General features: G+C 40.3%; 1 protein-coding gene across 1 annotated transcript; it reads right to left on the bottom strand.

Moving 5' to 3' along the window:
- On the bottom strand, nt 1-27756 carry depdc1b.L (DEP domain containing 1B L homeolog). Its single transcript, XM_018265912.2, has 11 exons — nt 27512-27756; nt 18673-18938; nt 16926-17061; nt 12945-13072; nt 10414-10544; nt 8696-8743; nt 7898-8038; nt 6266-6432; nt 3975-4151; nt 3565-3750; nt 1-1221 (listed from the first exon to the last, which is right to left on the bottom strand). Exons 1-11 carry the CDS (start codon nt 27557-27559, stop codon nt 1060-1062), a joined length of 1590 nt encoding a protein of 529 aa, XP_018121401.1. The 5' UTR covers nt 27560-27756; the 3' UTR covers nt 1-1059.

The following is a 27756-nucleotide window of genomic DNA, read 5'->3' as shown; positions in this document are numbered from 1 at the left end:
TGTTGCAGGTAAAAGACAGGAATATCAATGGACCAATAAAAGGAAAAACACAGGAATGTCAATACACAACACACAGAGGTGCATGTGTACATACAGAACAATTAGAACAGCCCCTTATTCCGTATGAATTTTTTTTTTTTTCATAATAAATCAGAAACTATGTTAAAGTGCAAGCTCATAAGAATATGTACAGCCTCTTGGGGACAGTGAGTACACACAGCTGGACAAATGGCTGTACCAGTGAAAATCGGGACTAATACCTACTCATTAAACACAAGGAAATTGAGCTGCCACTTATCTCAATGTAAACAACAATATTTTTGGGGCGAAATTACGTTAAAGAAAAAATTTTTTTATCAATATATATATATATATATATATATATATATATATATATATATATATATATATATATATATATATATATATATATATATATATATATATATAAAAGCAGTGACCAGCCTGCAGCCCTCCAGTGATCAGAACTCCCAGAATCCTATCTATAAGGTGAAACAAGACTTACTAAATCAGAAGATATTTCTTAAGACAAACAGCCTATAAAAAAGGCTTATTACATATCCTTATTTGTCAATAAGCCAGCGTCACTTTAGGCAATTACACTCTACTCATTAAAAAAACATGAATTTCCATTAAAAAAAAAAAAAAAAGTTGCCAGTAAAATATATAAAATTAACCGCATGTTCATTTTTGAAACAGGATAGTAAAACGCTACAAACATAGAATTTTCAGTGTTTCGACGTAATTCAAGTATGTACATGATTTAAAACACACGTGTAAGATCTGAAATGTTCCGAATACAAACTCACATTTTTTGTGCACATGTGAACTCCACAGCACAGGCATCCAGTCAGCTCCACACATACATCACCGAACATAACTGACCTATTACACTCTTATGTGCACAATACTGATAAAGGTTTGGGGTAAAATCCAGTGTCTCGGGTTCAGGAAGTTGTAAGCGGCCGTCCGCTAAAGACAATCACTATCATCCTGTCAAAGTGACAGTTGAGCCTCAACAAGGGCAAATAACTGCAGTTACATCCGAAAGCTGCGGGTCCTTTGAAATGACTGGAAAGGTCGTTTCAGAGTGAAAAATGAGAGTTGCGACTTTAAGCTTGGTCTCTCGGGCAAAAGTGCTGCTTCGCTGTCAGGGGTTGGAAAGCGTTGTTTGTATACTTCTGGGTGGGATCTCTGGAACTAAAGAAGAAAAAGCTTAGTGAAACAGAGAACATAAGTTAAGGTGACCATACATTACAAGATCTACACGGCAAGGTCACTAGACAAGTAGATCTTTCACCCAACACGCCCCACTAAGGTCAAACGATCAGATTACAACAACCGGAACAGGGGCTGTTGGGTTGAGGACCCATCAACGAGCCAATACGGTCTTCTATCTGACTTCGATCAACTTTTGGACAGATATCAGTTGGGTAGCTACATCGAAGGGCCCCATACTCTGGTGGATAAGCTGCTGACTCGGTCTAAAAGACTTGAATCAGCAGCTTCAATCTATCCATGTATGGCCACCTTTAAAGGAGAACTAAAGCCTAAAAATTAATGTGGCTAAAATGCCATATTTTATATACTGCTCTTATTGCCTAAAGTTTCAGCTTCCAAATAGCAGCAAGGATCCAGGACTTCAAACTTGTCACAAGGGGTCACCATCTTGGAAAGTGTCTGTGACATTCACATGCTCAGTGGGCTCTGAGAGGCTGTTGAGAAGCTAAGCTTAGGGCTCGTCACTAATTATCCAGCAGAAAATTAGGTTGGCCTGTAATAGAAGCTGATGCTACAGGGCTGATTATTAAATTCTGATGCTAATTTCACTGGTTTCTGTGCTGTCATTTAGCAATTATCTGTATTAATTACTAATCAGCCTTATATTGTGACATTTCTATTCTATGTGTACTGTATATTGTGAGTGGGTCCCTAAGCTCAGTAAGTGACAGCAGCACAGAGCATGTGCAGTGAATCAGCAGAAAAGAAGATGGGGAGCTACTGGGGCATCTTTGGAGACACAGATCTTTACTGTTAAAGGCCTGTGGTTGCCTTGGGCTGGTACAGAAGCACAAAACATAATGTATAACATTTCTAGCCTAATTCTTTAGTTAGGCTTTAGTTCTCCTTTAAATGGGTGGTTAACCTTTAAGTTAACTTTTAGTATATTTTAAATTATAGAATTCTAAGCAGCTTTTCAATTGGCCTAGATTTTTTATAGTTCCTGAATGATTTGCCTTCTTTGGACTCTTTCCAACTTTCAAATGATCAGTTTGGTTTTCTTTTGATTACTCATCTTTCTATTCAGGCCCTCTCCTATTCATATTGCAGTCTCTTATTCATATTAATGAATGGTTGCTAGGGTAATTTGGAACCTAGCAACCAGATTGCTAAAATTACTAACTAGAGAGCTGCTAAATAAAAAGCTAAATAACTCAAAGGGTAGCACTGTTCACCAACTACAGTACCAAAATCCCTTTATTTAAAAAGCCCACATACATACGTGTGCCCGTAAGTCTCATAGATGCCTCCCATTTTAATGCCCCAGCGAAACCATTGGGAGATAATGATCTTTCAGAAGAAGACCCAGAGCTGTTTTTAAGTTAAACCAGAGATTATATTAACCTTGAAAGCCTAGCATCTGTGTATACCCATACACGGGCCAATAACAGATGTTAATTTGGCACCTCCAGACCAGTTTGGCAGCATATTGGCTCATGTATTGGACCTTTGTATTGGACAAAAACTCGGAAATCCCACCAGACAAGGATCCCACCAGTACACTGATTCGGGCCTCTCCGGTGGGGGTTTCACTAGGTGTCCATTGTAATTTCGTCATTGGATTGGGGACAAAAAAAAAAAGAAATCATCACATCATCCTGATTTGGACCAGTGCATTGATGGCTGAATTAGATAAAAATCTGCCGATTGTTGACCTTGCCTAATGAGTCAGAGTATAACCAGCTTTGGGGGAAAGTCCATATTTCTATAGCTACCTCCAAGCATCTTAATGACAGCCAAAGGGGAAGGCTATAGATGTATTTAAACTAGGGATGCACCGAATCCAGGATTCGGTTCGGGATTCGGCCAGGATTCTGCCTTTTTCAGCAGGATTCGGCAGAATCCTTCTGCCAGGCCGAACCGAATCCTAATTTAAATATGCAAATTAGGGGCGGGGAGAGAAATTGTGTGACTTTTTGTCAGAAGGAAGTAAAAAATGATTTCCCCTTCCCACCCTTAATTTGCATATGCAATTGCATATGCAAATTAGGGTTCGGATTCGGTTCGGTATTCGGCCGAATCTTTCGCAAAGGATTCGGGGGTTCGGCCGAATCCAAAATAGTGGATTCGGTGCATCCCTAATTTAAACTACATCTGAAGTATTTATTTGGACTCATGACTATGCAGGATTATTTCAAACCACATCTTTTCCAACTTCAGCCATAAACAGACCTGTAGTATTTTACAATATGGACACTATATGAGGCCAAAACCCAATTCCTGCTTGTATTTTAGCAACGGCATTTGATTAATGAAAGAAACCTGTTTAAGTCGCTTCTTCTTTTCCTTTACAGAGATTTGCTTATTGGATATAATTTCCTCCAGAAGAACCTTCAGTGGATCTTGAGGTCGGCTTAACTTCTGGTATTCATACTCTTGGGCTGGGGTCTGCGGCTGGACAAAGGTGGGGTTAAGGGTGGTCTCCATGTCAGATCCTGGGTACTTGATCTGAAAGGAAAAGAAAGGACCCATTAGAAAGCAGGCATAATACAATATGCACCATATCTAGAGATAACCATATGCTCAATTAAACAATCAGACTGTGTGCAGTTTGGATATAAATGTAGTTGTAATGTTCCCATGGCATGAAGAGTGCATGGTCCAAGGAGGGTTGAGGCAAGTAGCTGGCCAATCAGATTTTATACTCTCAGCAACGGGTTTCTTATATTTACCTGAACTCTTCGCTGATGGGCAACATAATCTTCCACTGTGTTCTTTAATGTTATGGGTACAGTGAGAATATCAGGAGCATTATCCATCATGAAAGTCACCAGTTTGGTGGAGAGAAGTTCACCTAAGTCCACTTCATCCTTGGAACGAAGGATACAGCGAGAAAATGTCTGTACCATCTGTAACAAAAAAAGTGGCTGTGGATAAGACAGAACTCCTTAAAGGGATTTGGTCATGATTTTTAAGATGTCGTTTTTTATTTCTAAATTACACTGTTTACACTGCAAATAATTCACTCTACAATATAAAATTTCATTCCTGAAACAGCAAGTGTATTTTTTTTAGTTGTAATATTGGTGTGTAGGTGCATCTCAGGTCATTTTGCCTGGTCATGTGCTTTCAGAAAGAGCCAGCACTTTAGGATGGAACTGCTTTCTGACAGGCTGTTGTTTCTCCTACTCAATGTAACTGAATGTGTTGCAGTGGGACCTGGATTTTACTATTGAGTGATGTTCTTAGATCTACCAGGCAGCTATTATTTTGTTTTATGGAGTTGCTATCTGGCTACCTTCCCATTGTTCTGTTGATAGGCTGCTGGGGGGAGGGAGGAAGGGGGTGATATCACTCCAACTTGCAGTACAGCAGTAAATAGTGACTGAAGTTTATCAGGGCATAAGTCACATGACCAGGGGAAGCTGGGACTATGCATATGTCTAGCCCCATGTCAGATTTCAAAATTAAATTTAAAAAATCGGTTTGCTCTTTTGAGAAACTGATTTTAGTCCAGAGTTCTACGTTTTGAAAAAACATTGTTCCCATGACAGTATTACTTTAAAGATACACATTAAGGAGGTTAGTTTCTGTTGTAAACGAAAGATGACTGGTTACTCGGCTTCATGAACCTGTGCCTTTTATCAGCTTCAGCTACTATGTTATTGGATCTCAATGATTCAAGAGGAAAATAAGGAAATTCTTGTATGAGAAGCTATTGTAAGTAGCATTCTAGACACTTATACACGTGCTATATACTTAGACACCAAGATTCCAAGTCAGGGCTGTCCAACAGGAGGTTGGTGGTCTAAATGCAGTCTCTGTTACTGACCCCAGTCTTTTCAAGGGCTTCATCACAGACTACTTGCATTACATTCATTCATATTAATTTTAATATAACTCAGCCTTGGAGTATGTAATATCACAAATTACCAACCTACTAGATGCAGAATGTTGCACAGCCCTGTTTTTGTGTGCATTTGTATTTTTTTATATCATTTACCTGCGTCTCTTCACTTTTTAACATGGGGGTCACTCACCCAGACAGCCAAAAAAAAAAACGATTGCTCCGTGAGGCTACAATTTTATTTTTACTTTTTATTATATATATTTCTATTCAGGCCTCTCCTGTTCATCTTCCAGTCTCTCACTGACACCACTGCCTGGTTGCTAGGGTAAACTGGGCTCTGGCAAACAGATAGATGCTGCAATTCCTAACTGAAAAGCTACTGAAAAAATGAGATGTGACTCATGGGGGCGCTGTTTCATTGGACACTGTGAAGGATATTTCCTCTTTTCACAGCAACTGGTACAACAGCTACACTTGCATATCAAATTTGTTGATGTATATGAAAAATCTATGTCCACATATAAACCTCACTTTAAAAATTGTTTTAAAACAGCCAGAACTGTAGATAAAGAGAAAATGTGCAGAAGTTTAAAGGAATTGGTCAGTGTAAAAATAAAAACTGGGTAAATAGATAGGCTGTGCATAATAAAAAATGTTTCTGATATAGTTAGTTAGCCAAAAATGTAATGTATAAAGGCTGGAGTGACTGCATGTCTAACATAATAGCCAGAACACTACTTACTGCTTTTCAGATCTCTTGGTTTTCACTGATTGACCAATCAGTGACTTGAGGGGGGGGGTCATAACTGTTACTTCTGAATCTGAGCTGAATTCTAAGGATCAATTCCAAACTCACTGACCCCCCCCCCCTTCAAGTTTCTGACTAACTCAGAGTTAGAGAGCTGAAAAGCTATTATGTTAGACATCCAGTCACTCCAGCCTTTATACATTACTTTTTTGGCTAACTAACTATATAGGAAACATTTTTTATTTTGCACGGCCTATTACCAGTTTTTATTTTTACTCTGAACTGTTCCTTTAAAACAGAAGCCACTATGTAATGATGATGTTTTGTTGCACAGATAATGCTGCCATTTCCAAGAGGGACACCCGTAGGGAAAGTCGCAGCAGTTGGGGAATGTTCAATTATCTGGAGAGAGTTTAATAACATACCAGCGCCCGGTTGCCAGTGGAATCACACAGAGGTGGCATTTCTCTGTTCAGGCTTATTTTTGCCATCATCCTCATTAGGAGCTGCAGCTTTCTTCGATTTTCTGGAGGCAGGAGCAGGCAGCAGATCTGAAGTGCTTCAATTGCAATGCGCTTTTTCTGCAGAAGGCCTGCGGCGGCATTACAATGAATTATAGATTGCAAGGGAATAAAGTATCAGTTCCGAAATAAAAGGTCATTTAACAGATCACAGAAAATATACACTTTCAAATAAAGTGATTGAATTCTGAGAGATTCAAGGCCAGCATAATTGCTTGTTACTAGGTAACAATGAAACAGTGGTGCCCAACTGTTACTATGCAGTGTAATCTATGCCACGCCTAAAGGAGAAGGAAAGGCGAAAATTAAGTAAGCTTTATCAGAAAGGTCTATATAAATAAAGTAAACCTTCAAAGCAATGCTGCGGAGTCCTCTGTCAAAAGGAACACAACATTTCTTTCCTTCTATTGTGTACTCATGGGCTTCTGTATCAGACTTCCTGTTTTTAGCATAATCCTCCAGGGCTAGGGCTTGAGCATGCTCAGTTTGCTCCTCTCTCCCTTTCCCCCACTCCCTTGTCCCCCTTCCTCCTCCCCTCCCTGCTGTAATCTGAGCCCAGAGCTATAAGTGAGCAGGGAGAGACTCAGGCAGGAAGTGATGTCACATCAAGCTAATAAGGCTGCTGTATCCTAAACAAACAGGGAGAGCTTCTAGAGCTGTTTACTCAGGTACAGTAAAGCATTCTGCAGAATGTGTTATAGCTTGCACTATTGTGGCTAATCTATTGGCAATAAACTGCTTCAGTAGCTTTCCTTCTCCTTTAAAGGAGAAACAAACCCTAAATAAAAAAAATTCTGTCCAGCGGAATTCACGGCAGTCATCTTCTACTCTTCGGTAATCTTCAGAATGAGACCAGCGGAGCGGCTCATGCGCAGTTGGAGCAATTTTCTGTTTCACGACAACAACGCATGTGCCGAAACTCACGGAAATTGCCGAAGCGCCAGTCTCATTCCGAGGCGGCTGAAGATGGCACCCATGAACTCCGCTGGACACAATCTGCACGGAGGGGTAAGTAAAGAGTTAAGAGAATTTGCCTGGGGTAGCAGCTTGGCTGAGGGGGGGGTCTATGTAGGGTCGGGTTTTTTTTTTTAAGGATTTGTTTCTCCTTTAAAGAACAAATTGCAGTGGTGTAACTAAAGAGGAAGCAGACCCCGGTCTGTTTCCTCTACAGTGTTCAAATCCCTCTCCCCAATGCTTTCTATTTCTTTTAATTGAAGCACTCGCATCTAAGTGACCATGCAGCGGAGGAGGGGGGTTGCAGAAAGGCACAAGCAGAAGCGCCTATGCAAGCCAGGCCCTCAAAAAAATTTTCTGCCCAGATAATAGTTAACCAGGCCACTAAACTGCCAACTCAATCTGGAGGGCCATGTCTGAGGCTAATGTTGATCTGTGCATGGTCAGCTATACACTATACTCTCAAGACTCTTTGCAGCCTCTCAGTTTTTGCATTGAAATCCAATTACTGGAATATTCTGCATACTTGTGGGCCATATTCCATAAACATATAGCCCGAATGCATTTTAGTCATTGCCTTACCCAGAGCATTGACAAAAACATCAAAGAGATGGAAAGTGAGAAGCGGCTCCTTCAGGAAACTGAGATAATCCACAATTGTTCTGAAGACATCTCTCTCGAATCCCAAATACATTGGTTGGTTCCAGTCCGAACAGTTTGGCCCTATAATCATTAAGAGAATTTGCATGGTGGGACAGACAATAAATCCTCACAGAAGGCTCAATATAATATTTTGCTGCATCACCCTGGAGGTACAGGAGTTAAAGTTTCTTCTAGGGGAAAATTGAATTTGACTGCTCAAAGCAGGAAACACTTTTGTTAAATGTGTCAGTTCCTTAAACACATTGATAGCAGTAAGAAAAGTGTCAATTGCTGTGACTCCCTCAAGAATATCCAGCATCAAGCATCTCCAGTTAGATTTTCAGTAAATTTTCCCCTTAGTGTCAAGCACAATTGTCTTAAACAATGTTTGTGGCTCAGTCAATTTGGTATTTTTGTATTAGGAGATGAATAAGAATCATAAACAAACCTATAAACTAGATACATCTGGACATTACAGCTGAAGTCAGTTTCAGCCAACACCTCACTGAAGTTCAATGGAATCATTGTGATTGGATGTCTGTTACTTTACTACCCTCAAAGGTTTAAATGTAGGAGAATTCCCTACCACTTCAGTTGAACTGAAGAAGCCACTTAGATGAGCAAGATATACTCTAAATGTCCAGTTGCCTTTGACTTAATTCTACTAGATACTGTATATCATGACCTGGATAAATGAGAATCTTTATAGACATATGTAGAGATCATTTTAATACTTACAGTTTGCCAAGCATTTCATGGCGGAGAGCAGCCAGTGAGGGAGCTCTTCTATGGAGAGAGAGAGAAACATGATTATAATGCCAATTTAGTACATCTTTAAGGTATAGAAACCAGTATTTATAACCAGCTTCTTTTTATTTCAACGATAGATTCCTGCATAAATGTTTCTATTAAAATAAAACATTAAGCATATATGTGGTTATCTAGGGACAACAGAACAGAAAAAGCCTGTTAACCAATATACATGCTGCAAATATATAAGAACCTTGCTTTCTTTTTCTAGTAAAGACCTTAGATCTTTTAGGCTAAGGTCACACTGGGAGATTCGGAGAGATTTAGTCGCCCAGCAACTAATCGCATCTTCTTTGGGGCGACTAATCTCCCCAAACTGCTTCCTCCAGTCATCCACCTGCTAGAATGAAAAATCGCAGCGCTTCGTTTTCTGAAGTTCTGAAGTTTTAGTTAAAGTTAGGCTTTTCAATCCACTGTGCATACACAGTGGATTGAAGATCCGTCGTGCTCATTGGTATAACCCCCGGGCCAGTGCAGTTTTCTTTTGATAGGAGCACTGGCCCGGGTTTTCAGGTAAGTCGATTCAATTACTTGGGGGTGCCTAACATCTGGCACCCCCAAGTGCTGCAAGCCTTTCCTTCTCCTTTAAGCAGTGTTTGTCTTCCAACACAGTGCCCCCTCCATAAATTTACATAGTAAGTTTCAGTGTTGGTACCATTGTTAGGGCGATCGCCATGTATGAAGGTGCACTTTAGTAATGTGCGGGCCGGCTTGATACCCGCGGGTCGGGTGGGTTTGGGCCGACCCCGCACTCTTCTTCACGGGTGGCGGGCGGGTGCAGCTCTTTTCCTGCTCTCCCCGCCCGACACCGTCAACTGCCGGCTTCTGACTTCCGGGTTCGTCTTTTAGATTTGCTGCGCCTGCTCGTCCCGCCCCTTTTGTGACATCATCGGCGGCGCAGGTCTATAAAAGCAACCCGGAAGTCAGATGCGGGCTGGTGCAGACCAAGGTAGGGCAGGTTAGGGTCGGGAAAATCCCGACCTGCATATCACTAGTACAGTTGTAAGCGGTTTGCCACCCACCACATCAGACAAAGGCATAGTTAATACTAGAAGGCAAATTGGGGAAGCTTCAGATGGGGTTTTTTGCTTCCTCTGTATCAACTAGCAGTTAGGCAGGTTATATGTAGACATAAAAAGGTTGAACTTGATGGATGAGTGTCTTTTTTTTAACTTAATTTACTATGTTAGAAACTGGCTTCTAGTAGGCATAGGCAGAGATCATTTCTACTTTGCATGCATGTGTTTATTAAATATGGTTGTGAGAGGCCATGATGCCTACCCCAGTAATTTAATTAATTTTTGATGGTGAAATCATCAGAGTTGAAAATGATAAAGAATGCCTTTGGCAAAAGAGCTAATACAACAACTTCTACTCAGGTAAAAATCCAAAAACTTAAATAATTCCGTGTGCACACTAGTTGTGCTCACATATTCTCTAAAAAGGGAAAAATAATATATAAGCTATTTGATATCTTCCCTTTAATTTGGCGGTGAACACAAATGATACGGTAAGGTTCTGATCAACCAGTCGGGTCAGCTGTCAGGGTCCCTTTAATGCCACTGTGGATGCTAAAAAGATGAAGTAAAGTAATTCCACCAAGTTATAGAGGAAAGGTAAACGAGTAGTGTTCCTTTTGAACTTACTTGATCTGTCGTCCAACACCACAATCCCCTGCTTATTAGTGTTGTAGATGTTGTGCAATATATGCTTTGCCTCCACCCTTTTTGTGTCCATTACGTCGTTCAGGGAATCAAGTCCTAGGATTTTCTTTAGACTGTGAGGACAATAAAAACATAAGTAAATATAAACAGCTCATTGGACAATACCACATTTTGCACTACACCACAACACTGTAGATGTATGAGAGAGTAAAGTTGGGCATATAAGGGCAGATTGAATCATTTCATAACTGGGCAGATCTTTGCCCAATTTGACCACCTATGCCTTGGACCAAACCATCTGCCTAATTTTGACAGGAAAAGGCCCCATACATGAATAATTAGCTGTTGACCAGGCAATTTTTATCAGGCTCTGTATGGCCACCTTTACAGTCAAATCAGTAAAGGTGCCACACTTACACTGAATTGCCTTTTGAAGCTGAGCTTGATAAAGGGCTGGAATAGCCCGAAACGTCGCTCTGCTAATGGCATGAATAAATAATTGATTCACATATCGGAGTGCTGCTGGATTTATTGCTTTACTGTATGGCCACCTTTACTTACGCCATGGATAGCGAACTATATTCCAAAGTACAAACTTAGTAGATTGGCCATTACACCTGATATGTAAATCAAACTGCCCCAGCAGCATGCACACTTAATGCCAGGACCAGACTGGTTTCCAGTGGGCCATTATCACTTCGAGTCCAGTTCCTTTCTGACTTCCCCCATGCTGTCTCAATCCATCTTCTGATGACAGAAACCGATTGGCACTCTTATCTATATCCAACATAGAGTTTAAAAAGAAAAACTCACATGCACATGAAGTGCCAGAAAGAGGCATGAAACGCGTCAGGTGACCTAACATGTCATAGGGTAGGAGTACATCTGTAATGGATGCGTGTTTGTTGTTTTAATCACCCCAAAAAAGCTGGATTTTTGATTTTACTCCATAGGTGTGGAATGGTTTTCTCAACCACTAAATCCCCCACTCGTATCTACAGTATATACTCACAGTGGGCCAGGCTGAAACTGGATTAGGGTTGAAGATTTTTCAACCCACGTCTCACTAGTTTTTGTAGTCTATAGAAACATTCCTTGAGATCTGAATTGTGTGTTATAAATCTATATCTCCTGAGAAAGAGTGAAGTCCCCATGTGATAAAGGAATTTAGATACCACGGGAACTGTGCAGGATTGCCTGTACAACACTCATCACTTTGAATGTTGTATTCACCGACACAAGGGCTATATTACTTACATTAAATTGTGTTTCACTATTTTGGCATAATTTCTCATTAAATGAATAGCTGCTTGTGAGTTTATTCCACAAGAGCAAGGGAGACTACTGGATTTCTTGCTTTTTGCACTGAATTGGTTTATTTATAGGCAAAGTAACCAAAATGGAATTGACACTACCACCATATATTACTGCACGAGAAATATTTTTTGTCCTTTCCTTCAGTAATCAAACTATTTTTCTAGTGCATAGGTTCCTGCCCGGAAGGCAGGCAGGGAATATGCAAGATGATAAACATTATATTAAACTGCATTGCCTTGCATGCTTGTTCACAAACTAGTTACAGCTATCTTTTCCTGGTCTCAAATGCCAGAACCACCAGTGCAGAGTATAAAAAAGGAACAGGCCAGATCCTAGTTTCAGTAACCATTATATTTACATATAAATGTAAAACCAATAAAAATATCTAATTAATATATTCAACAACAATATTAAGGGGGGTGTATTTACTATAACGCAAATTTATCAATTTTTTTATTAAAAACAAAGTCGACCTAACTCCCGTCCACGAATTTAACTCATTTATCAAGGAATCAGCTTGTAAAAGTCGGTGCAGGAAAAGTCTCGACAAAATGGTGTGACAATTCGAATTGTATAAATTAACACCCGAATTGCACCATTTTTTCAAGTTGATTCTCAAAAAACTACTTTTTTGGATTATCGTACGAAAACCAGTGCAGACACAATGTCAAGAAATATCTTCAGGGACATCTGCCATTGACATTTACATGACTGACAGGTTTTAGCTGGAGTATTTTTTAATTTGGATTTTTAGCAGCTGTAGGGTATAATAAACCTCTAAAATACAAGGTTTTTTTCTCCTCTAAAAATTTGAGTTTTCCCCATTAAATTCTTGACCAGAAAACAATTAAGGTTTAATAAATAGGCCCTGAAATAATAGACTTGCACAGTAACGGCAAGTGACCCATGATTTTCCTGAAAAACTGATGAATGCAGTGCAGTTACAATGATATTTCAGACATGCCAGCTAATATGGGCCTGTACTTATAGGCATTCAGGTATGCGTCCATAATCATCTCAGCATTCATTGGCTACACTTGTGTTTTGCTTTTCCAGCAAGGAAAGCTTCATAAACTCAGCATGTAGACTGTAACTTTCAAATAATGAGCCACTTTGGGCCCCCCAACAAACCCAAATATAAACGTGTCTCTTTAGCCAGTGGCCAAGGCCCTGGGGGCCCTTACTGAAATACTTACTGGAGCAGAGTTCTTGATTTCCAAATTTCCTCAATATGAGCTGCTGTTAATTCCCTCCTCTTAACTAAACGACACATGGGCACCTCCCCGATTGCTATGCTGTGGCGCTTGTACCATGCTTCAGAGTTCTGTAATAGGAGGAAAATACAACATGAAGGACCTGCACAGGGATGATCAAACTGCTGTGTGCTGTGCCAGTAAATATGTAGGGCAGCAGAGGTCAAGGAGAAATTTGGAAATGTTAAAGCGATTCTGTCATTATTTTTATGGTTTACATTTTATTTCTAAATTACACGGTTTACATCACAAATAATTAATTTATTCTTTAACCAACAAATGTATTTTTTTAACTGTAATATTGTTGTGGAGGCAGCCATCTCATTGCTTTGTCCCTGATCCTGGAGACAGTTAGGGGCACATTTACTAAGGGTCGAATATCGAGGGTTTATTAACCCTCGATATTCGACCGTCGAAGTAAAATCCTTCGACTTCGAATATCGAAGTTGAAGGATTTACCGCAAATGCTTCGATAGAAAGTTCAAAGGAAAAATCGTTCGATCGAACGATTAAATCGTTCCAATCGAACGATTTGAAGGATTTTAATCCATTGATCGAAGGATTTTACTTTGATCAAAAAAAGCTTACAACCCTTATGGGGAAGGTCCCCATAGGCTAACATTGATGATCGGTAGGTTTAAAGTGGCGAAGTAGGTAGTCGAAGTTTTTTTTAAAGAGACAGTACTATCGAATGGTCGAATAGTCTAACGATTTTTAGTTCGAATCATTCGATTCGAAGTCGTAGTTGAAGGTCGAAGTACCCAAAAAAAGACTTCGAAATTCAAAGTTTTTTTCATTCTAATCCTTCACTCGAGCTTAGTAAATGTGCCCCTTATTGTTTCTCCCCTTCTCATTGTATTTTCATAACTCTTTATTTATTTGAAGTTTTAACAAAGCATTGCATATCATCACATTGCAGACTCATTTACTCACATCAGATTAGGAATGGATATGAGCCTAGCATCGTGGACTAGGGCAGTAAACAAAAATTAAGAAAGGAACACAAAAAAAAATAAAAATAAAAAAAAATATATAATCAAACCGTCTTCTCATTGTATTTTACCAGGACTCTAGGTCTGCTTTGGTGCTATTCTCATGTCTACCAATAGGTGGGGCACTTATAGCAATGCAATAGTGATGTGCGGGAGAGCACGCAAACCCATTTGCAGGTGTCGGGCGGGTACGGGTCGAGCTCTTCTTCCTGCTCTCCCTTACACTGCCGGCTTCCGGGTTCTGTTTTTATAGCAAGCGCACCTGCTCGTCCCGCCACCTTTTGTGACATTATCGGCAAGTCAGGCTCGCGCGGGTGAAGGGAGGGCTGATATCGGTCGGGTGCAGGTCGGGAAAACCCAACCCACATATCACTACAATGCAAACAAATCCTTCAGCAGAGGTGTCAGATGGCTGCTATCTGGTTAGCTGCCCATTATTCTGTTGCTGATGGACTGCTGGGGAGGGAAGGGGGTGATATCTCTTCAACTTGCAACGTAGCAGTAAAGAGTGACTGAAGTTTCTCAGAGCACAAATCACATGGCCTGGGCCCTGAGGGCTCCTGGGAAACTGACAATATGTCTAGCCACATGCCAAATGTCAAAATTAAATATAAACGCTCTTTTAAAAAATGGATTTCAGTGCAGAATTCTGCTGTAGCAGCACTATTAACCGATGTGTGTTGTAGAAAAACAGAGAGAGAGAGAGAGAGAGAGAGAGAGAGAGATTTTTTTTTACAGGTTATTCAAAGCTTGTGTGGATTACAGTGTGGCCAATCCTGTCTCTCTTTGTGTGGTTTAACATATAAATTTTATTATTATACCATAAATAGCAATAATGTACCCCCTAGTGTAAAATATATGTCACCTTGGAGTTTCATGGCCACCAGGGGGTGCATTATTTATTATAATACACGTTTTAGTCATGTGACAGACTTACATACCTAAGTCCTAAGCATCCCTAACTGATGACACCACTATAGACAGTTTATAAAGTGGATAGTGTACCCCTCTACTGTAATTTATAAAGATATTATAAAGTCACTGCGGAGTTATGTGACAAAAGCACAAGGCCACAGGCGGAGGAGTTACATAACCATATAAAAGCACAAGGCCACAGGTCACGCAACTCCAAGGTGACTTTTAGGGGCAGATTTATCAAGGGTCGAATTGAAAATTAGAATTCAAAATTAGAACTTTCAAGTTTTTTTATGGTCAAAACTGTCAAATTCGACTATGGAGTTATTCAAATTAGATTCGAGTTTTTCAAAAGAATTTGAATTCGATCTTCGAGATTTATCAAGCTCTGACCCTTTCAGAGCTCAAATTCGATTATTCACCACAAAAAACCTGCCGAATTGCTGTTTAAGTCAATGGAAGACGTGCAGGAATCAATTTGGAGTTGTTTGCAGCCTTTTTCAAATTCGAGTTTCTTATAGAGAAAAAAAAACTCGAATCAGGTTTTTAAAATTCTAATCGAATTCAATTTGAGTTTTCAGGGTCGATCCTATTCACCAGAGTTTAAAAAAATTAGATTTTTATAAGAAATTTCGATTGGTCGAATTTCTAGTTCATGGGAGTTTATAGGAGTTTAAAAAAAAAAAAAAAAAACTCACATGAATTCGAAATTCGACCCTTGATAAATGTGCCTCCCCATGTCTTTATACATTTTAGCAGGTGGTACATCATTCATTATAATCTACAGTTAGATGTATATAGGTTTGTCAAAATGAGGCTGAAGGCAGATTATTTTTATACAGGTCATGGAACTCTGAGGTGACTTCTAATATCCTTATATTTTACAACAGGGAGTACTTTATTTATTATAATACACACGTTTCAGTAAGTCATGTGACAGAAATGACATCACTAAGCTCAGATAAAGATTAATATAGTGAATAAAGTACCCCCTCTTGTAAAATATAAGGATATTATAAGTTACCGAGGAGTTTCATGACCATATAAAAACACGAGGCCGAAGGCCGAGTGTTTTTATACAGGTCATGGAACTCCGAGGTAAGTTCTAATATCCTCATATTTTACAACTGGGGGTACTTTATTTATTATAATACACAAGTTTCAGTGAGTCATGTGACAGAAATGACATCAGAACTCACCGTTTATAACTGATGACATCAGAACTCACCGTTTATAAGGATATAATTTACAAGATATTCATGGCTTTTGTGTATTATAAAGATATTATGTCCCTGAAGAGTTACAGTATGTGACCATACAGGTCACATAACTCCGAGGTGACTTCTAATATCTTTATAGATTTCAGTAGGGGGTACATTGTGCATTATAATCTACATTTTGTGTGAAATGTTGGGAGGGGGGTCGGAGTCCAATTCTGGTCGCTGGTGTCCAAATCGGGTACGCCGGCGTCCAATTCGGGCTCATCAGCTTTCAATTTGAACGCGGCGGCGTCAAATTTCGACGCACTGCGTCAAATTCGGCGGCCGGGGACCCCTGTTTTAAACGGCGAGTTCTGACATCAGAACGTGCCGTTTATAAGGATATAATTTACAGTCTGGTCCCATAGGGAAATGACCAGACTGTAGATTATATAGTGAATAAAGTACCCCCTCTTGTAAAATATAAGGATATTATAAGTTACCGAGGAGTTTCATGACCATATAAAAACACGAGGCCGAAGGCCGAGTGTTTTTATACAGGTCATGGAACTCCGAGGTAACTTCTAATATCCTCATATTTTACAACTGGGGGTACTTTATTATAATACACAAATTTCAGTGAGTCATGTGACAGAAATGACATCAGAACTCACCGTTTATAACTGATGACATCAGAACTCACCGTTTATAAGGATATAATTTACAGGATATTCATGGCTTTTGTGTATTATAAGGATATACTTTACAGAATAACTAGGACTCTTGTATGTTTTATAATAACAACTGTTATGGCTTACCAGATCGATAGATTTCCCATGTATTTGCATCTGAGATGTCAGCGACCCCTGATCATTCCACTGTGGAAAAGGAATGGGATCAGTTCTGCAGGGGGGTCTTTTTGGGTAGGGTTTCAGCGGGGACGTTGGCGGAAATCTGCACAAAATCATAATAAATATAAGGGTAACTTCAAGTAACAACAAATTCATATATGCCAACAATAATATGGAATTAAAGGGCAACACAAACTGCTAGGCCTGTATTTTAGTTTAAATCACCAAAGGTGATACAACAATACATAAATCATTGCTATATTAATTATGTTAGTTTGGCGACTGTCAACCAACATCCTTCCTGCTGAAATACAAGTACAAAGGCTCTCAGAATTGTGGCCTGGGGATTGTGCTTCCAGATTGGGAGTCTATGTCAATTATGTATTTTAATGCACATAGCTGCTGCGGTAAGGTCCTCGAGTCCATTTCCCCAATGAGGTGACACAATCAGAACACCTGGGTGCTGCTCAGCACATTAGAGGTTGAACCACAAAACAATTGTATCTCACAACAATACACCATTTAGTTTTTAATGATCTGCAGCAGCTTGAATTATGAATGGAAACCCATCTGCTTAGGTGTGATGGGATTCAGCACCAACATTACCCTAATTGCAACATAAACCTGTCACCAAGACAACCAAGCAAATTAAGATGTAGCAGAACTACAAAGTTAAGTATTAATAAACAATGTTTTCCCTGCATGTGTCATGTCATGTACCATGTACATACAGCTTGATATGCAGAGCAATTAAAGGAGACATACACTCTACAAAACACTCTACAAAGAACTTACTATAAAAATGTTGATCCAATAATTTTTGCTATTTTCACCAATTTGTTTCAGATTTCATGATATAAGCGATTTTTAAACTGCTAATATTATATATTTGCATGCCAATACAAGGCCTTCTTTTTTACGGTACATTACATGGAGCTTAGGGATCCCTTTTGGATCAAGAGTTAAGGTGTGTCCTACCTTTATATATTATTTTAATACAGAGGAACCCCTATTTTAAGTTTTTCAGGGGTCTAGAAAACAATGGTGTAAAATTAGGGAAATGTATTATGCATCGTATGCTGGTGTGATCATAGAAATACAGTGGTATGTCTAAAATTGAGGAAATTCAGTATAATTGAGTTTTCACTGTATGTAAGAATTAGCCCAGATACAGTATGTGTTGCTTCTCAGTTATAGCACCTTACTTACTCTAGCCTAATATGTGGCTCGAATGAAAGGGAGAATTTACAAAAAAATATATTCTGTATAAAGGCTAAATTTTAGTATGTTATAGAATGGCTAATTTTAAGCATCTTTTCAATTGGTTTTCATTATTTATTTTTATAGTTTTATAATTATTTGCCTTTTTCTTGACTCTTTCTAGCATTCAAATGGGGGTCGCTGACCCCAGCTAAAAAACAAATGCTCTGTAATGCTACAAAATGTATTGTTATTGTTACTTTTTATCTTTCTAGTAAGGTTCCCTCCTATTCATATTCCAGTCCCTTTTTCAAATCGATGAATGGTTGATAGGGTCATTTGGACCCTCGCTACCATATTGATAAAAATGCAAATTGAAGCACTTCTGAATGATAACTCAAAAACCTTAAATAATAAAAAATAACAACCAATTGCAAATTGTCTCAGAATATCACTCTCTACATCATACTAAAAGTTAACTGAAAGGTGAACAACCCTTTTAAGCAAACTCCACCTGTATAGGCAGCCATTATCTTCAAAGTCTTCCTTGCCCCATCTCCCTTTCACATCCTCAATAACGTGGTTTTTCTGGAACTTTTTCAGCAGCTGGACGGTTTGGGTGCGGGTGACATCTGGGCCAAAGTTCTGGTTGCACTGCAGCAGATCATGCAAGAAGTTGACGGCCTCTGTTGCAGTAAAGCACCTCTCGTAGATTTTGAAGTGAACCCGGTGCCTTTTTTGTGGCATTCCAGCACGAAACAGCTCAATCGTTTCATTCCACTAATGAGAAAATATAGAAGAGCAGATGAGAAGAGATAAAGGAGTGCCATATTTATATAATATATTCCTTGATATATAGATCAAAAGACCAGCCTTCAATTTCACTTTCATCCACTGCTGTTACTAAAACCCTGGGATAATGCACCACTATACTAGGTTTACATGGAAGCTTTTATAACAATGTTAAAGGAGAATTCAACACGTAACATAAAAAAACCCTACCCTACGTAGACCCTCCTCTCCCCAGCCTACCTGGTACCCGGGGCAAATGCCCCTTACTTTTTACTTACCCCTCCGTGCAGATTCTGTCCTGGGGAGTTCACGGCTGCCATCTTCTTTTCTTCGTTAAACTTTGGAAGCAGAACATTGTTTTCGGCGCATGCGCAGTAGGAGTAATATTCCGGTCCCGAACAACTGCACATGCACCGAAAGTCAAGAAAATTTCCGAAAGTCTCAAAAAATGTCATGGAAATTTTTTACAAAATTTTCATGACTTTCGCTGCATGCGCAGTTGTTCGGGATCGGAACATTACTCCAACTGCGCATGCAGCGAAAACTACAGTCTGCTTCCGAAGTTTAACAAAGAAAAGAAGATGGCTGCTGTGAACTGCCGAGGACAGAATCTGCACGAAGGGGTAAGTAAAAAGTTAGGGGCATTTGCCCCAGGTACCAGGTGGGCTGGGGGGGAGGAGGGAGGGGGGGGGACTACGTAGGGTAGGGGGGTAGAGTTTTTTTTTATGTTACGGGTTGAATTCTCCTTTAAGCCTTTGACCAGTCCAGGTAAGAGTTGGCGGTTGCTCATTTCCCTTCTAACTGCCCATATGGCATTCTTATTGCTGCCATTCCAAAACTCTTAAAAAGATACCGAAACCAGAAATAAAACCTTTTTTTTACACCTAGCATAACATTGTGTTTGCATGCTGTTTATAATTTTGCCCAAAAAAAGTTTACCTGATGCTTTTACATTACCTGACCCCCATGTTTTCCCCTAAGAGGGGGCTAGCATATTTGTTCTACGGGCTGTGATGTTCTACGGGCTGTGAAGGGACATTCAGGTTAACAAAACAGTCAGGTTTAGGAACTTCAAGTAACAATTACTTACAAAAGCAGCCCTATCAGCAAAATACAATCAAAGTAACCTATAGGTAACTTTTAATGTACGTTCATATTTTAAAGAACAGTCTGAATTTATGAACTTATGAATGGAAATGCCAAAAAAGGTACATGAATCAATCCTGTTGCGGTTTGCATGAAAACACCGTTTGGAACTGCTTTGCAAAACAACATGGCAAGTACAAGGCATTTGATTTGCAACAGAGTCTCAGAATAGCTGCCTTGTGAAATATTGAGGGCCAGGATTTGTTTTCCTTTTCTCTTCTGGTTCTAATTGTGGAAATAATTTATCAGAAGTCAGTCCTCCTACAGGTCGGTTGAACAGCTGGCTTTTGCTATATTGTTTCAGGAATAAAGGTGGCCATACACGGGCAGATTAAAGCTGCCAATATCAGTCTTTTAGACAAATTTGGCATCTTATCTGCCCATATAAGGAGCGTTTCAACAGGTCTCCCCTATCTAGATCAGGCCAAAAATTGGACAGATATCGATAGGGCGTGTTTGATGCGATCCATGTCCCGTTGGTGCCCATTTCCATCGGATTAACCCAATATTGACCTGCCTTTGGTGAGCATATCAGGTTAAGATCCGTTTGTTTGGTGACCTTAACAAATGAACGGATCTGATCGTGTATGGCCACCTTTAGGAGTGCAGAGAATAAAAACTCTAAGACAAATATTAATTACATTTACAAATACTTGAAAACTTTTGAACATTTTCATTGTAATAATGTGTGATGGATTGAAGGGCTTTAAAAGTTAAAGGAGAGGGAAAGGCTTAAAATAAGTAAGCTTGATCAGAAAGGTCTAAATAAATACACCAGTAAACTCCTTTAGCTTTACTAAGCTTTAACCGTTATGCAGAGATTGGGAAATATCTTACTCCACATCCCCTTTCAAATGTGTTTGCTGACCAAAACTAAAAGAGGAAGAATCACAGCAGGAAATCACAAGCAGCTGAATAGAGCACTTGCCCTTTAACACTCTTGTGACACCCGTGAGCGCCTGTTGGATTGTTAGGTAGCAAGCTGTGCAGTGAAACTCAAGCCTGTGGTTACTGCTCCTCAGAGTAATTGTATGACAATTAAGACTTACACAGCACATGTAGTAGTGTGAAACCAGCACTTCACTAAGTATAACAAGTAATGGCAAGGAAAAATATCAGTGCAGGACCCAACATCATACATGCAGATTATTATGACCTTACAGACTACACGTGGCCATAGACGTTAAGATTTTTCTCTCCCTAAAGGCCAATATTAGCGCAACACAACAAATTTGTCAAATTATCGTGAGATTTTTTCATCTGACATCAGTCAGGTCATCAATCAATCAGGTTAGAACATTTTCATCATTAACAGTGGAATTTTACCATTGTCCAATTGTTTACACAGCCAAGCAGGCAGAGACCCACAGTTTACCTAATTTGAAATCACTTGAAATGGTTGTTTTAGTTGATGGATAATTGAATTGAACAAATGATTGTTTAAGGATAAGCTTGGTCTTTGGATAACGCAAACATCTTTACAAAATCTTAATGTCTATGGCCACCTTAACTTCATAGGTGATACAGTCCACTGAGAAGAGAATATATATATTATTTTTTGGAACTTCTCTACTACACACACCCAACTAATGACCCCCTTGTTTGTAAGGTGCTACATGTACATCGGGTGCCTGAACATTGGCCTGTGTTTATTGCTAAATGGTCTCAGGAAAGATCATAATTGTTACATCCATGGACACCTTTAGGGAACGTTAAATATGAATACTTTATACAAAGCCCACTTTTCAATTGATCTTTGTTCTTTTTTTAAATTCTCCGACTTCCTTTTCTGCTTTCAGTTTCATAGCATTGACCCTGAAGCAGGTCCTGCAGGTTACGGTATATACTCCAGTGGTCACGCAGACCAAAATGCATGTTTATGCACCCTGAAGGCACAATATGCTCTATGAAAAAGGTGCTAGCCATATACATAGGAATTGGATTTATTATAGTATAGCATCAAGTACAAGCTATTATTACAGAGAATTAGAACATTAGAATTATTTGCTTGAATTGGAGTCTATGAGAGATGGCCTCCCTGTTATTCAGAGCTTTCTGATTAACGGATCCTATACCTCCTATATATTTTATCAGGAAGCAGCTAATTCAACAGCTGTTGTTTTTTTATTGCATAAAGCATGTAGTAGCATGTTTCATATTATATTACACTATGCCCCAGAGTCCATACAATAAAACATCAACTAGCTGTTCTGCTTCTCCCTCGCTCTGCTTATTTGTTAGATACAACCAAGGTATTTTCTTTGGCACAGTAACATATACAGGTATAGGACCTTTTATCCAGAATGTTCTGGACCTGGTGTTGTCAGTAATTTGCCTCTCCATACCTTAACAAATCATATTAACATTAAATAACCCAAAAGGGATTGTTTAGTCACCAATAAGGATAAATTGTATCTTAAAGGGTTGTACACCTTAAGGGTAAGGACACACTGGACGATTTGTCGCCAACGTTTTTAAAAAGCAAATCGCGGCGACATATCGCTCGTTTTGTCTCTGAACAAAACCAAATGAAAGACGCCAGCTCCTGTGCCCACAGCGCGTTTGTGAATTGCCTGTAGCTCCAAAACGCACCGAGACATTTTCCGAGCGATTTATCAGAAATAGCATGTACTTAGAAAAGCACTGAAATCTCCTAGACACGCACACACATATGGATAAGTAGCAGCAATTGTATTCAAATTACAATGCGAACGCAATGACGCAAGAATGTAAAGACGCCAGGTTACAGCGGGAAGCACAAACCGTTTCCGGTTCGGGTGGAGCACGTACCGCACAGAGTAATGGGATACAAATCGCTCTGTGCCAATAGTCGCTGTGAATCGTCTGTTCAAAAAAGACGATCGTCTTGTCGCCGCGATTTACTTTTTTAAAACGTTGGCGACAAATCGTCCAGTGTGTCCCTACCCTTAATCACTTTTTTTGTAGTTCAGTTGTTTTCAGATAGTTCACCAGAAATAAAGACTTTTATCAGTTTCTACTACTTACATCTATTTTCTATTTGTGATTGTTAATCTAATATTGTTCTAAATTAACACTTTAATAGACATTTCTTATTTTTGGTCCTGTTGAGCACATTTCCTGAGTTTCAGTGGTTGTTCTCCTTTAAACACTTTTTTCAGTTCAGTTGGTTTCAGATAGTTCACCAGAAATACAGACTTTTTCCAATTACTTTCTATTTTCTATGCATGACCATTTTTTTAACATTGAAGTGTTAAATTTCATTATTCACCTTCTTTTGTCTTTGTGACGCAGCTGGGGGGGGTCACCAATTCTGAAACTGTTTTGAATTGATACATTTAGTTTATACATTTCTTATATTTGTCCCTGCTGAGCAGAATCCACGAGTTTCATTTACAGGCAAATGTTAGAATTGATACAATTGTTGCTAATACTCCACAGATGAGAAATGTATCAACTAAAGGAGGAAATTGTAATAGTTTAGAATCTGCACCTGAATCACTGAGCTGCCAGAAACACCAGAGACAGGAACGTTAATCAGTAATATTGTGTAAAAATAGTCAAAAATAAAATATGGAAAGCAATTATTTATTTCTGGTGCACAATCTGAACACAACTGAACTGAAAATAAGTGTTCAGAAGATAAACAACCTCTTTAACTGGGATCAAGTACAAGGTACAGTTTCATTATTTCAGAGAAAAAGAAAATACATTTTAAACATGTGAATTATTTGATTAAAATGGAGATGGCTTCTTGTAATTCAGAGCTTTCAGGATAGCGGGTTTCCAGATAAAGGATCCCTACCTTTATAATAATATAAGCCTCAAAGCATGACAGGTAGAGACTGCATCATTTATATTAGTAGCAGTATAGACTAAATCCAGTTCTTGTGGCAGATGAAGTAGTGTGGCCTGAATACTAATGCTCCCCCCAGCTCAGAATCAGTATGAAACATGTGCCGGCAGTCCATGAATCCCCCCATTACTAGTGTACAGTATAGTCACTGTGCCAGCAACGTATGGGATGCTGAATAATCCAGGCTGGTAGCTGACTGAATACATTCACTTCTAAGGTGTCTGTAACCTGCTGAAAGTTACATGGAATATGGGGGCAGTTACCTATATGAGACTAAAATTGACTAAACCAGTCTGCATTGAGCACCAATGAAGCTCCAGCCCTAGTCAAGAAAGGTCCCAAGAGGGACCGGAACGTTGGAGCACTGTGATGTGTGTAAAATGAAATGAAAAGACACTTGTTTTACTAAGGGAAGTGCTGGCCCAAGAATACTTTATTCCAAATTTTGATTATATGATTGAGAATTGGCCGTGCACCCCTGAGATTGCTTCATTGGAGTGCAATATTCCAAAAGTACCTGCACCCGTAAGCTGGTCAATGGTGGGTGCACGGTCAAAGTATAATATCCGCAGTTCAAAATGGACCAGCACTCCAGTAGTTTAATCAAACTGTTTAATCAAACTGTTTTATTAACACATCACTTGTGTATGTGATGTGTTAATAAAACTACTGGAGTGCTGGTCCATTTTGAACTGTGTGTGTGTGTATGTATATGTGTGTATGTATATGTGTGTATATAATATATATATATATATATATATATATATATATATATATATATATATATATATATATATGCCTAAGGGCATGTTCTGACTGGGCTTTCTGCTTCACTTAAGCGCTGGTATGTAGGAACATGCGTCTGGCATGCAGCAGGAGTGGCACTACATACACTGTAGCTGCAGGGGCCACAAATACCTGTGTCAGTTCAGTTGATGCTGTTGCCACCTTAAAGAAGACATATAGGATAAGTGAAAAAACCCTAATTTTGTAGGCAATTATGAGTAAAATATGGTGCTGCTATTACATGGTGCTAAAAAGCAATATTATCTTTAAAAATAGCCAGTGGCGTAACGACCGAGGGAGCAGGGGGTGCGACTGGGCCAGGGCCCGCACCCCCTCAGGGCCCACCGGCAGCTCGCGCGCCACTGTGTTCTTAGGTAAATTCGGCAGTTTCCGGGAGTACGGAGGGGGACGGGGCCAGGCTGCATGTCTCGCACCAGAGCCCACCCCCTCTAGTTACGTTTCTGAAAATAGCCCCTTTATTGGAGCTCCCTGTTTCAAATGAGGGGTGGGCGTGTCCTATCAGTCCCTGCCAAAAGCACTGTAGGAGGGGGACAGCCAATCACAGCCCTTGCAGTCACACAAGCACCGAAAGGCTTCAGCTCCCTGTCAGGTCCTGCTAGCTGCTGATTGGTTCCTGTCCTATAGTGCAGTGAGCTAAGAGCCGCCGGCTCCCCTGCACAGCCTGGGAATTCAGGGATCAGGAAGTGGAAGGGAAGGGTGGGATTATTAGGGTTTTTGCAGAAATATTTAATAAATCAGCACAATTCTCCTATATCTAAATGAGTATAATGCACTGGTACATTCTTGGTTTTTTTTACACAAAATGTCTCTTTTAAAGACTATGCTATAAACACAGGAGCAAACAATGCAGATCAGGAAACAAGAAGTGGGGTTCTCCTGGTGAATCTAATCTCCAAAATCCCACAAACACAGAGGTAGCATGATCAGCTCCTGTCCAGAAACACTGGACCCCCAAGGGTCCTTTGTAACAGTGAGGGTCAGGGTTTTTTTTTAACTTAGTTGCCAGCTTTTGGCAACTCATTGTAGAGGTGTATGGGCTGCTTTAGTCAACTGGTTCACATCAGATTGGATGGCCAAAGCTAGCACAGCCAGGTTAAGAAGCAACAGCTGGTCAGTTCAACCAAAACCAGCCAGATATTGTGCTAGCCATCTCACCAGCATTCAGTTGTTTTGTCATGCATATTTGGCGCTTTCCTGTGATACAACAAGATCAGGTCAGGACTGGGAACAAATTTACATTAAAGGGCTTTTTCACCTTTAAATTGACTTTTAGTATGCTGTAGAAGATGATATTCTGAGACAATTTGCAGTTGGTTTTTATTTTTTATTATTTGTGTTTTTTAAGTTATTTAGCTTTTTATTCAGCAGCTCTCCAGTTTGCAATTTCAGCCATCTGGCTGCTACGGTCCAAATTACCCTAGCAACCATGAATTGATTTGAATAGGAGACTGGAATATGAATAGGAGAGGGAATGAATTGAAAGCGGAGTTATAAAAAGCAGCAACAACAATACGTTTGTAGCCTTACAGAGCATTTGTTTTTTAGACAGGTCCGTGACCCTCATTTGAAAGCTGGAAGTCAGAATACTAGTTGTGGCCATACACAGGGGGAATACTAGTTGTGGCCATACATAGGGGGAATACTAGTTGTGGCCATACACAGGGGGAAGGCTAGTTGCGGCCATACACAGGGGGAAGACTAGTTGTGGCCATACATAGGGGGAATACTAGTTGTGGCCATACACAGGGGGAAGGCTAGTTGCGGCCATACACAGGGGGAAGGCTAGTTGTGGCCATACACAGGGGGAAGGCTAGTTGCGGCCATACACAGGGGGAAGACTAGTTGTGGCCATACACAGGGGGAAGGCTAGTTGCGGCCATACACAGGGGGAAGGCTAGTTGTGGCCATACACAGGGGGAAGGCTAGTTGCGGCCATACACAGGGGGAAGACTAGTTGCGGCCATACACAGGGGGTGGGCCATACACAGGGGAAGACTAGTTGCGGCCATACACAGGGGGGAAGACTAGTTGCGGCCATTACACAGGGGGAAGACTAGTTGCGGCCATACACAGGGGGAAGACTAGTTGCGGCCATACACAGGGGGAAGACTAGTTGCGGCCATACACAGGGGGAAGACTAGTTGCGGCCATACACAGGGGAAGACTAGTTGCGGCCATACACAGGGGGAAGACTAGTTGCGGCCATACACAGGGGGAAGACTAGTTGCGGCCATACACAGGGGGAAGACTAGTTGTGGCCATACACAGGGGGAAGACTAGTTGTGGCCATACACAGGGGGAAGACTAGTTGTGGCCACTGGTTGGCAGGATATTTATCATGGAGTTGTCAGGCCACTTATATCTGAGGTGATAAATAAAGCAAAACTCTGTGTCTGTGGGCTTCCAAAAGCTGCAGTGTATTAACAGCTGGAGGGCAGCAGGGTAAACATTTAAATTAAAAACAATTATAACGCCAGATTTTTACCCCTAGGAATGGGACAAAAGACAAATGCTCTATCTCTCGCTCTCTGTTCTACTCTATAGCCGGGACTACTTTTTAAAAACCTCTCACTCCCAGTGCCCATGCGCAGTTACCCACCCCTCAGGGTCCCTGGTCTCAAGCTTTGCCGAGCAGCCGACTGGCAGTACAGAGACATACGGCTTGAGGGATTCGTAGTTCAGGAAGTTCTGGAGACGAAGTACAAATTCTGATACAGGCACGTGATGTCTATCAAGTCTCAGAGAACCCACATGGATCCTGCTCGCTACTCACCAGTTTAGTGGCTCTGTAAGGTCCCGGTCCGATAATGCGGTGCTCCATGCTGCTGCGGGACTTGCTAGTGAGTTAATGCGCTCGGGGGGTGCCCCGGTCCCCAAGTCGGAATGCGCTGCGGGGCCTCGTAGCCCTGTGTCTCTACCACGTCTCCTGGCTACGACTGCAGTTTGAATCGCGTACCTGTTGCTTGCACACTTCCAATTGGCTGTCGCGCGGGGCACGTGACCGGAGCGGTGAGACAG

Source organism: Xenopus laevis, chromosome 1L (assembly GCF_017654675.1).
Source record: "Xenopus laevis strain J_2021 chromosome 1L, Xenopus_laevis_v10.1, whole genome shotgun sequence".
Lineage (NCBI taxonomy): Eukaryota > Metazoa > Chordata > Amphibia > Anura > Pipidae > Xenopus > Xenopus laevis.
The sequence above is the reverse complement of the archived record's forward strand: the minus strand, read 5'-3'. Positions and strand labels throughout refer to the sequence as shown.

What these genes read in the sequence shown, in the direction of transcription:
- depdc1b.L (XM_018265912.2), bottom strand. Translation starts at nt 27,559, where the DNA reads ATGGAGCACCGCATTATCGGACCGGGACCTTACAGAGCCACTAAACTG. An exon ending in GATAATGGCTGCCTATACAG is followed by an intron (nt 17,062 to 18,672) that starts GTGGAGTTTGCT and finishes GATTTTGTGCAG; the next exon opens with ATTTCCGCCAACGTCCCCGC. An exon ending in GGTGTTGGACGACAGATCAA is followed by an intron (nt 8,744 to 10,413) that starts GTAAGTTCAAAA and finishes CTCTCTCCATAG; the next exon opens with AAGAGCTCCCTCACTGGCTG.